The sequence below is a fragment of the Apus apus genome, chromosome 1 (genome assembly GCF_020740795.1).
Source record: "Apus apus isolate bApuApu2 chromosome 1, bApuApu2.pri.cur, whole genome shotgun sequence".
NCBI classification, from domain to species: domain Eukaryota; kingdom Metazoa; phylum Chordata; class Aves; order Apodiformes; family Apodidae; genus Apus; species Apus apus.
This window is the reverse complement of record NC_067282.1, coordinates 174943609-174955988: the sequence shown is the minus strand read 5'-3', so window position 1 is coordinate 174955988 and position 12380 is coordinate 174943609. Positions and strand designations below refer to the sequence as shown.

At 40.9% G+C, this 12380-nt stretch overlaps 1 protein-coding gene across 5 annotated transcripts in view; it reads left to right on the top strand.

The window, feature by feature from the left end:
* TMEM117 (transmembrane protein 117) overlaps window positions 1–12380 on the top strand; it is a 219234-nt gene that overhangs the window by 10241 nt on the left and 196613 nt on the right. For 4 of the 5 annotated variants that reach the window (XM_051641503.1, XM_051641476.1, XM_051641495.1 and 1 more), the window contains one exon: window positions 5653–5957. In XM_051641503.1, coding sequence (XP_051497463.1) covers window positions 5681–5957 — 277 coding nt within the window. In that variant the 5' untranslated portion in view covers window positions 5653–5680. Of the gene's footprint in view, window positions 1–3197; window positions 3278–5652; window positions 5958–12380 lie in introns of those variants that run through there. The other variant, XM_051641485.1, reaches the window with a different exon arrangement.

Genomic DNA, 12380 nt, shown 5'->3' with positions numbered 1-12380 from the left:
CAAATAGGCCGGGGGTGTTAAAGAAGCTGGGAGGGGACACAGCTGAGGCAGCTGACTCCAGCTGAGCAAAGGGACACTCCATGCCATATGACATCATGCTCAGCAATAAAACTGCATAGAGGAAAAGGGTGAGGTTGGGGTTAGGTTCAAAGCTGGCTGCCAGAGACCAACCGGGCATTCATCTGCTGGTGGGCCTTGGTGAGTGACTGCCTTAGCATCACTTTTTATTTTTTTAATCCTCACTTAGTACATTTTATTAATTATCTGGGTTTTTTTCTTCACTTATTAAGCCATCTTTATCTCTACCCAAAAGTTTTCTTCTATTATTTCCCCTGTCCTGCTGGGGAAGGAGGCAGGGGGAGTGAGTTTGCAGCTGTGTGGGTGCTTACCTGCTGGCCTGGATCAACCCACAGCAGTGAGAGGGAAGAAAAACACATTAGGAGCAAAATCCCTGAGTAATGGGGTTTTGAGGGTTGAGGGAATTAAGTACTTTTTCCAAGCAGCAAGCCAGGGAAGAGGCATTTGTGCAACCACAGATTAAAGAAGTGGGAGGACAGGCTGAGAGAGCTGGGACTTTTTAACCTGGAGAAGAGGAGGCTCAAGGGAGAGGATCTTACTGATGTATCTAAAAGCTTGATAGCAGGGGGAAAGAAGATGAAGTCAGACTCTTCTCAGTGTTATCTAGATGAGAGGCAATGGACACAAACTGAAATACCGGGAGTTGTGTTTAACATAAGAAAAAAAACTTTCTCACTGTGGGGGTGGTCTGAGATTCAAACAGGTTGTCCAGACAGGTTGTGAAGCCTCCAGCCCTGGGGATACTCAAAACCCAACTGGACATGATCCTGCTCGGAGCAGGAGACTGGACTACAGAAATTGATATTGCAGTACAATATATGGAGAGAATCATACAATCATAGAATTATAGAATGGTTAAGGTTGAAAGGGACCTCAAAGATCACCAGGTTCCAATCTCCCTGCTATAAGAAGGGACACCTCACACTAGACCAGGTTTCACAAAGCCTCATATGGTTAGTTCAATACTCACAGCTCTCTGCTGGTAACCTAGTGTAAAAGGATAGCCTTTACATAAGCTGCATTTTATCGTAGGAGTGCTGATAAAATAGCTTTATTCACAGGTGTTGAAACTAGCACTTTAAGATGACTCATTACCCTGATTCAACCTGCTTTTTAGGTTCAACTTACTGGTTTTACTGCTGGCCTGTTCAGTTGCTGACAATTGTATAGATAAGAGTTTGTTTATATTCTTTGGTTGCTTGCAGTGCCTGTTTTTTAGTTGCTATTCAAATATGTATTTAATGAACTAAATCTTGATTGCTTTATTAAAAAAAAAAAAGTGGTCCAGCTTTTATATATATATATATATATATATATATGAGTGAAATATTACAATTTTTTGGAAAAATCTTAGCTTTCTCTAAGAAAGCAATTGCAATATGAAATTTGGTGGAGGTAGAAGGTGCACTGATGCTTTTGGTTACTTTAATAGAGAAGTAGATGTTTTTCATTTGATTGACTTAGTGGCTTAAAAAACTTGCTCACTGATTTTCTATTTGAAAAAAATGTGCATGAACACTCTGGAGTTGTAGCATGGGTTTCTGTCTGAGCTGAAGAAATTTTTTTTAGTGTGTAGGTGTGTGAAGAGTGTGATATCTTTTGTGGTGGGTGCTGCCTTCTTTGTGGATTCCCATTTGTTGAATAGAAGGAAACTGATTTCTGAAAGCGTGGCACTGCACACAAAGCTGTTGCATGAACAGGTAGTGCTGTACATGGTATTTCTGTACTCTGTGCATGATGATTTTTTGTTTTAATATTTTAAATTTCTGTTTACTGTAAAGATTTTTTGTTTTAATATTATAAATTTCTGTTTACTGTAAAGATAGCTTGAGGTATGGTAGTGTTAAATATTGATTGCTGCACCTTTCTCCCTAAACCTGAGGATCTCACAGGTTATTTATTTCACTGAGGAATATAATGTGTTGATGTCTGATAACTTCAATACAGTTATATTTACTTACAAAAATATATAAAACTATATTGTCATTAGTCCAGAAGGGATTCACAACTCTTCATCAGGTGCTTGTTCTGGTTGTGGCTGGTCTTCCAGATCATGACTCTCCTAAAGACACATTCCTCAGTGGACCCTGGACACATTCTTCCATACCTTGATTTGAAGCAGCCAAACTATATCCCTGGTTTAGGTTTGATACCACATTTCTATTGCTTGTGCCAATGGAGTTACCTGACTTTTCACAACACTACACTGAGGCTGTTTCTAGCAACTTCAAGTTGGTTTCACCTGTCTCAGCGCTGAGCAGAATTGGTAGGTATTTCCGCAAGACCCGGTCACAGTGCAATGCTGAGAGCATCCTGTAAACGTTTTCCTGGGACGTCAGCAATACTGGCGTACTGGCACTAGGGACCACATCCCACATGAAAAGGCTGTGGCTGGCAATTCGGCTGAAGTGCAATGTCAACAGCTCAGTCAGGATGCACAATGACATTTTGCCCGACACAAGGACAAAACGGACTGTGTATGCTCCCTGCTGGCGTGGCCTCGTGACAGCCCCCTCCCCTGTGAGCAAAGTGGGCACAGACCTGCCCCCCTCGCAAACATGAGGGTTTTCCTAAGTCTTCCTAAGTGAGCTGGCTGATATTGCCAACCCTGTGCTTTTACACACCTTCACATTTGACCCCGTGTTTCCTGTATTTGTAATTTTCTCACAGCTAATTTACTCAACGCTGAAGCCTGGCCGGTGAGATGGAGCGATGCTCCGCTTTCCTTCACGTCCCCTGGCTGGATAAGCCCCCGTGCCTCCCACGCCACCATTTTCCAGAAGGGGGAAAAGACACACGCGGGAATAACACGCATGTTTCGGGTCCTTGCGGACGGGCTCCGGGGGAGGGCAGGCGGGGACAGGCAGAGCGCGGGGTCCCTGCCGCAGCGGCGCCGCCAGGGCTGCGGCACCGCCAGGGCCGGCGCTCGCTCGCTCGCTCGGGAGCGGGAGCAGCGGGAAGGAGGGGCAGCGCAGCCGCTCCCTCCCCGCGGCGGCCGGAGGGGCGGGACGCCGCGGCAGCGCCAGCGCTGCTGTCAGCGCCCGAGGGGCTGGGGGGCTGTGCCGGCCGCGGGCAGCTGGGGGGCCCGGAGGGGCTGCCGAGCGGAGGGGGGGCCGCCCGCTGCCGACAGCCGCGCCACGGCAGGCGCGGAGCCGCGCCGCAGCAGCCCCGCGTCCGCGGAGCCTGATCCCCTGTGGCGGTAAGTGAGGCGAGCAGCGGCAGCCCCGGCGGGGGCCCGTGGCCCGGTGCTCCGGCGGGGCGGCCTCCGCTGGCGGGGTGAGGCGGCCGCGGGACCCCGGGGCTGAGCCGTGGGGCGGGGGGAAATGGATCGATTTAACAGGTTGCGGTGGGCGTCTTTCTCGGCACCCTCATTTTTTGGCGTTGAGGTAGTGAAGAGAAGGCTTTTTATTAGCTGTTTAGCACTGCTGCTGTTGCAAATGTTGGCTTCTTATGCTGTAAAACGCATCCTAGGAAGCCGCGTCCTCAGTTGGTTTCTAGTAACTATCAGATATCCGACTGCTGCCAGAAATGTCAGGACACTGTTGTTTATCTCCAGCCCCATTCGGACTTTAGGTTGGTTCACACACATGTGGAAATATCAAAACTTTTCTTCCCCTAAACAGGAAGAACGGCGAACTTAAAATAGCTTTGGGCATCCTCATGGCTCTCAAGGCAGTTTAGTCTCCCCAGAACGTATCTTAGGCTACTGGGCAACAACCCTTGCTTTAAATCACTTTACTGCTACAGTTTTTTATAGGGCTGACGTTTCCTTGTGCTAACTTTTTAACTCTCTAATGTGTTTTATTTTCTTTTTTTTCTTGCCCTATATAATTGATGCATAATGGGACATTATTAATTTTTATTATTTACTGAATATGTTGTCCGAATCTCCTCAGAGTTCTTTTATCCTTTTGATTTAATGGGTACAGCGTTTGTTGTAATTCTACAAAACTAGATCAGATTATAGAGCTAAATAATTTTGAAGGGACTACCTAAAGGGAATCATTCTGATTCAAACCTTTCCTAGGTTTGCAAAGTGATACTTAATCAGATGTCCAAGAAGGGATGATTCACTGAACAGGGTTTTTTTAGGTCTTTTGCTGTGAATTGGATTTGGGTATTTTTTCCTGCAGGACAAATGACATTTGCAAAATCTGTACTGTTTAGTTAAGTACACTGCATCCTTCAATGATCATGTAATAAACAAGCAGTGTTATTAGATACACTTCCCCCCCCCCCATTTTCTTCCTACACTCTCTGTCCCTTGAATAATTGTGGTGTTCCACAGCACAAAGGCCTTGTATCACTGTGCATACAAATGGGTTCAACAGGATGAAACAACTAATTTGTTGTGAACAAAAGAAAAAGAAACGAAATGGTAAACAACTGAAATGTTAACCACGCCCAGCTGCATTTTTACATAGCTATACTTCATAAGTATTCAAGTCTCAAAATACAAGTTTTGTACAAAATAGCCTGTGCTCAGGTCACTCGTATCTTCTGGTTTTGAAAATATGCTTAGTTACAGGTTTACTCTCTGAAGTCAATGAACAGATTTCCACAGACCTATCTGAGCTCCAAGGGTTGACTCTTATCAACTTTTCTATCATGTTATTCTTTCACATAAACACAAGTTTCTGATGTTGCTGGAGGATATACTTGTAAACTTCCAGGAGATGAGGCAGTAGAGGACCTCCTTGGATGATTAAGGGAGTGGAACATCTCCCTTATGAGGAAAGGCTGAGGGAGCTGGGTCTCTTTAGTTTGGAGAAAAGGAGACTGAGGGGGGACCTCATCAATGTTTACAAATATGTAAAGGGTGAGTGTCAAGACGATGGAGTTAAGCTTTTTTCAGTGAAGACCAGTGATAGGACAAGGAGTAATGGATACAAGTTGGAGCATAGGAGGTTTAAGATGAATATCAGGAAAAATTTTTTTACTGTAAGAGTGACAGAGCACTGGAACAGGCTGCCCAGAAAGGTTGTGGAGTCTCCTTCGCTGGAGACATTCAAAACCCGCCTGGATGCCTTCCTGTGTGATGTACTCTAGGTGACCCTGCTCTGGCAGGGGGGTTGGACTAGATGATCTTTCGAGGTCCCTTCCAACCCCTAGGATTCTATGATTCATGGGTTTGTTCAATCCTTCTCTTGTAAGGAGAAAGGTTCAATTTAGGCTTAGCATGAACGTTCGTGAAATCTATGTTGTAATTTTTTGGAATGTGGATGGAAAGGCACTCTGAGTAGCTGGTCATGTTCTTACATGCTGTATTTTCATGCTGTTTGTGGAGCTGTACTTTTAAAGAGATAATATAGACATGTCTGAGACTAAAATCCTTTGCTGTAGTATATATGTGATTGCTTGTTGTCTTACATTGGAATGAGCAGAAATTTCATTTTTTTTTCTACCTGGATCTGACCGTATCTTTTGACTGAAACTTTCACTGCTAGTCAAGTCAGGAGTGTTAAAAAACTACTAACGACACAGTGATGGTGATTTGATTTTTATAATGTGCAGTTATCACCTAATTTCTGAGAATTCTCTGTACTTATTGTGTATTTATGTCTTTACATACAGGCAAAGAACAGTTCTGCAGTACCTGAGAATGGATAAAGACTTCCGCTACTACTTCCAGCACCCGTGGTCTCGCTTAGTTGTGGCTTACTTAGTCATCTTCTTTAACTTCTTAATATTTGCGGAGGACCCAGTATCCCACAGTCAGACAGAAGCCAATGTTATTGTTGTTGGTAATTGTTTCTCCTTTGTAACAAATAAATACCCTGAAGGAGGAGGCTGGATATTTTTGAAGGTGCTTCTGTGGCTCCTTGCTGTTCTCACAGGACTGATTGCTGGGAAATTTCTCTTCCATCAGCGTCTGTTTGGTAAGTTACATGATGTATCTACTGACTTCCTGATAATGGCTCTCTTGACTTCTCCTTTTAGCTTTCTACTCATTGCAATTTTATAGGCTTTGCTATTAAACACTTCAGATGTTTAGAGCTGTATAGAACTCAGCACATCAAAGCTTACATCATTGTGAAAATTAATGCCATGTCTACTTACGTGAGCATAATTCACAATTATTTCAGTCAGAAAAGGCTAAAAATAGTGAAAGCCGACATGTTTTAAATACTTGAGAGGTGAGTGATTTTCTGTATTATAGAAACACTGCTTTGTACCTTCAGACCGTTTAAAAAATCCTATTATATTATTTTGTTGGCAATCTGTAGAAAAGGCTTCATTCCTTGGGGCAGCGACACTACATGTCCTGTCAACAGTCCCTTAAAGTGGAAGCAGAGGCTGTTGTTAGTATCAGTAGAGCTGTTCTGAAGAGATCCCCCGTGAAAACAGGAATTCTTGAGAAGCAGGATGTGTCTGTCTCATAGTTCAAGAGCGAGTCAGTGAAACGGAAAGGTGGGAGATGGAAAAAAACGTAACAGTAAATCATACACAAAATGTGACTAAATGGGGGAATTTACTGCACATGGACTGACTGAAAGGAATGGAGTAATCCTGGGTTAAATTTTGAGACCGAGAATTTAGGCATAAATATGTAGAGATGCAAAAATACCTATCATTGTCTTAGCTGAGTCACATAGTAAATGTAGAAAATGTTGTGTCTGAGGGCTCAAGGCTGTCTCTAAGTTTTAGAGATTAGTAGAAATAATGGAAGAGATTACTTCACTCCCACCAGCTGCACTATTCTTTGAAACGTTGGATTCTAGGTGTGTCATTGCTGGTCTAGACAGACTAGTTTTATACTCTGACTCTGGTAGGACTGCAGGATGGATGGTTATTGGAACACCTCGAAGCACATGAGCGATAGGCCATTTCCTTACTCTGTCTCATTCTATTAAGGCAGAAAAAGAGCTACTATTGTTTCAATAAATCAAATGTAAAGCTGTTCTGTCAAGGAACGAACAAGCAAAGCCACATTAAGAGACTTCTCTTAATACAGACTTACCTTGAAGCACTTATTCTGAAATACAGTTGAGCATCTTGTTGGCTATTTGGTGGATGTTTTACCTTAATGTAATGATAAATGTAAAATGTCCCCATAAAGAGGATATTTACCTTAATGTCTGGGCTCTGGAGCAAGCACTGTTACAATAAGATTTTCCATTCTGGCTTTCACCCTTGAGGAATGATTTTGTTAAATTGGAGAAGATTAAGGAAAAGCAATGAAGCTGATGATAAAATTGGAAAATAAGCCCTACAGTGAGAGGTTTGAGAGGATAAAGGAAAGACTAGAGGGTGACTTGCTCGAATTGTACTTGAAGGACAGAACCCTCAGTCCAGCAAATTTATTGCAAGGTCCAGTGCTTGGAAGTGGCAAATAGCCAGTGCTTTTTTTTTTTTTTTTTTTTTTAACTGAAAGTCTAGATAATCAGTAGAACAAGTTATTATAAGATGCTTCAGGAAGACATGTGAATTTTTCTTTTAGAGAATATATTTTAATCTGACACAGAGTAATTCTCTGCCTTCTGTCTAGGTAGGTAATTATAATTCCTTCTGAATTTGTAAGTGTATATCATAGATAGGATGTAGCTTAATTTAAATTTTAAAGTGACTTGAATCAGCATTACTGCCAAAAGAAGAAGGTCTACCCAGCCTTCTGTGTCTACTGCTTCATGCTTTTGTGCAGTTGCTCAGTGAAACAGGATGGGGAACTTACCCACATGAGCAGTACCCATCTTTTATTTCTGGGAGGATCATATCTCTGATCATACTGATGTTCGTGGGAGCACAAAGAAAGGCTCAGCATTGGGAGGAAACTAACTGTCAAGAAATTCCTACTCTTGATGGCAGTACTGGCTTCTGGATATTTATGGTTATTATCTGGGTGACCAGTATGGATGTTGTCACAATCTGATCTGAGGGTAGTTGCTGCACACTGAGTTTCATGGCAATTTGAGCCAATGTAGATCTGCCACAGTCCCACCCTCCTAACCGCAACCACATCATTTTGGTACCTCTCTCGAGCCAGCACTGTTGTTAATGTCACAGGGCAGTGAGCCAGCTCAGGCAGCTGATCCCATGAAAAACCAGTTGCTTCTGCTGTTGTCTGCACTGGTTTCTTGAACTAATGTGATCGCTTGGATGCCAATGCTGATGCAACAGCCAAGGACTGTGCAGCCAAGGTAGCCAGGGGCCATGACAGCCCTACCTTGTCTTGGCTTGAGTGCAATGGGACTGCACCCACACAGTGTGTCAGTGGAAATACGCTGTTGGTTGTGACACAGTGCAAGCAGGTGGCGGCCTGTGTGACTGGGGACCTGACTTCATTGCTGATTGATGTGGGCATGCTGGCTGTAAATTGGCTACTGTGGGTAGTGATCACATTGATGAGATGATGATGTACAGATTGGGTGTATGTCTGGGTCTCTGGTAGATTTATACAGCCCATGCTGACATCTTTACTGCTCATTATTTGCCAGTATTTTAATGTCTTCACTGCCTAGAATCCCTCATTTTATTAAGATCCTCATTGAGTATGCTTGCTGGATCTTCTGTCATCAGAGGCTTCATGAATTCACCCCTTGATGGTTTTTCATTTCCCTAGTCTATCTGTTTAAGTAGCTGCTCATTCTGTCCTTTTTTTTTTTTTTTTTTCCTATTAAATCCTGTTTTTTTCTTGTATGACTGTTTGGAACCATTCTATTTTTCAGTCCTTGTTCATTTATTTATATTTCTCTCCTAAATTATTTCTGTAGAGGAAACTATGACTGATTATTTCTTTTGCCCTGTGTATAAATTCTTGCAGTCAGGAAACCAAATAGCACCAGTCAATCTTCCCCTGTCAGATCTTGGCTCACAGCGTATGCTTGCAAATTGAAATTGAGAAGGATTAGTCTGCACATCTCACTTTAGCTGAAGAGGAGTGGAAAGGATTTTCTTTCTCTATGCCCTTCCTGCTCTTTTGTCCCTTGTCTTCTGTTTTTCTTGCTGCTGAGTTTGCATATGAACTAGGGAAATAGTGTAGCTAGAACTACATTGTAATGCAGTGACAGGCACTGACTGATAGCCATGACTATCATGAACCATAAAAATAACAGAATTAAGTTCAAGCATGCTATGTTTCTAACAGTGGAAGGAGAAAGCTGGATACATCATTTAGGCATAATCTTTCTGAGTTTATAGAGAGATAACAGAGCAGGTAAACTATATTGTTGAGAAGAAGAGATCAAGACTAGAGAACATGATGGGCTATTTTCTGTTGATAATACTCATTAGAACTTACGAACACTGACTTCTTCAGGGACTTCTTCAAGTCACTGCTTATAACTTAAAACAAGATTAGAAAACAATTCAATTTATTTCTCTTCAGTGAAGAAATAACTTTCTTAATAAAGATTTCCAAGGAAAACAGCATTTATCTAGTTTATCTAGTACATTCTTTATATCTTCATGGCATATGGTCAGAACAAATGGAATTTTAAAATTGCCTTTTGGCTGTTATTCACTGTATTATTTTGATTCACCACTAAGCATATCTTTTATTTGGCTAGTTACTGTGTTCTGCCATGCTTTTTATTTTGCAATGGAAAAGAAAAGGTCATATATGAATATTGGAAGCTTGAGAAATAAAAAATAAAGAAGATATATACCCCTCTTATTTTTTGTTCTGCATGAAGGAGTTACTTGAGGCAGAGAAAAGCGGTATCTTCTTTGTACTTAGAGATTTCTTGATTTATTTTCTGCTTTATTAAAAACAGAAAGAGCTTACAAACTGACCGCGTTTGAAGACACTATGCATTCAGAAAATGCATTCAAATCTTAAATCCTGATATAAAAGAAATTCCTGAATACGCACTTGCACGTTTTTCATGTGGCTCTGGGGCACTTTCTGGAAAATAACACAGTATTTAGTGTGTAGAAAGTGTCTGTTTTAATTGGCACCTTCTCAGCAGATGAACCGTTGCAGTGCTGTGCTCCAGTCTCAGGCCCAAATTCTGAGCTCTGTGGGAGTTTTTTTTGACCCGTAGTTCAGGCTGTGCATTTTGCATCAATGTATATATATTTGATTTATCATGTAAATTTAAAATAACATTTTATTTGAATAGACTTTTAGCAGCATGAGTAAATGGGCAATATACTTGGAAAAACAGTATCCAATTTTCTCAGTCTAACATCTTTGCTTGGACCATTTTCCATGTGTAATAATCTTTAGTTTATGCTGCGTATTAGATACATCAGTTTTTAAAAACATGCTTACTACAAAATATGTATGAGTATACCTGCCCATTTTACTGATTCTAAGTGTTTATAAAGAAGTATTAAATGTGATTAAAAGCCTGTGATTACAGAGGCTGGACTTTATTAAATTGCTAACGAGTATGGCTGGATTTACATTTTTAAGTTCCTTTCTAAATGACATGAATTGAAACTAAATACTTAATATGTTATAACAAATTATGATGTATAGAAGTAAAGCCATATTTCTTAAAACAGGGGAATCATAATATGAAAGCAAATCAGAGTAGTTGAATAAATGTTGAATTTAATGGATTGATCTCTTCCAAATTTTCCCAGTATGCAGTTTGTTTGGAACTGAATGAGAATCTGAGCTTCACAGACACTGAATTGAATAAATAAAGCAGTCATTATAGGAATTGCACTGAGCTGTGGGTGAACACTAATGTTGCAGATTTTTTAATGGGCAGTAGTGCCATGCTGGGACCAGTTTTGTGATAGGCAGTTTCAAACAAAACACCCACTGAGAATCTGTTGCCTGAAAGCATTACCCTTTTTGTAAAAAAATTTATCTGGGAGGCTCTAAAAGGTATTGCAAACCTATCCTCAACAGACTGCACTGTCTGCTTTTGTGCTGAAAGTTAGAGTGTGGGTCAACTTCCTACAGGAGAAAGTTAGACAGCATTTTAGTCATTATGACAGTGCACTTCATAGGAAAAGTGAATCTGTTAGGTATCTAACAGACATAGGATAAATTAATAAAATAGTATGTATATGATTAATTAGTATCCTGATAACGTTAGGAGTCATGTCAGTGTCAAATCTGGAAATCTGGGCTGTGGTATTGATGCTAGTATTGCTATGGCAAGCACTGTCATAGCTGTGCTCATGGATTAGCTAATGTATCAAATGTGATCTGCTCTGGGGAAAAAAAAAAAAAAAAAAAAAAGTGATAAGACTTTTGCATGGTTGTTTTTCAGCCAGATTGTTTCCTGTTCTTTTCTGATACTAATTATATGAACAGTTGTGCCACCATCTGTAGGAACAAGTGATGGGTGTGTGGCAATACTTGCATCGAATTCTAATCTGATGGACAGAGCATATTCTTTTCTTTTGTCAGCTCTGTATCTTACATTACAATAAGATCTGTCACTTAATACCCAGCAACTTAGTTCCAGCGTTTTCTTTTCTATTGATTACTTCAGCCTAATAGAAAAAACCTGAAGTGATAGCTGGTAAAAAAACACTGTCTTCCAGAGCCTGTTCACTATTAATTTAAATAACAATGATCGAGTTAATGCTGCTGAAGGCATTCAAGGTCTACTGTGATTACTTCACAGTCAATTCACCTCTTTTGTTTCCAGTAAAATGATCAAGGAATACAACGAGATTATTTTGGTCCTACAAAATGTGTACCCAGGGGCCAATCTAACAGTTTGCTAATAATAACGCAGACATGACTATGAGCAAGCATTTTTGAGAGCCAGAATCCTTTAAAAAAACCCAAACCAACAAAAAAACATAAAAGGGGAGAAGCTCACAGCCAGCCACTGAATGAGTGCAGGCTCATCAGATTCCAGCTCTGGCACATTGCCAGTAATTAAGATGTCAGTTTAAAATAAACTTTACATCATTCATGAGGGAGACCACAAGTGGCCTTTGAAAAAAATAAAAAGCATGCAAGTAACCTCCTAATTTCTTGTTTTACTCTTGGATTTTGAGACGTAACATCTTATTGCCTCCTCAGTGAGAAGGCTACCCTGGTCTGCTGCTCTTTGCATTAGTTGTGGAACTGTGTGATACCATGTTACCTCTAGATAGTAAATTACAGAGTTTAAATGGAGAGGTGCAGGCAGTAGGTACAAAAATATTATTTTTTCTTCAGTAAGGCTTTGATTGCACTGGAGGCTCATCTTCCACTCCCCAAGCAGCAGCATGAGGCTGGAAGAAGTGCTACATGTCAGATTATCCATAAAGGAAAGGCTCTAGAGAATATTTAGCATCCAGTGACTGAAAACGAAAAATAAGTTCATTGCCACTTAATATTGATGTGGCAACTCTGTGTTTTGATCTTTTTGACATGACTTTCAGATTTTTCTTTCCATTTGAGA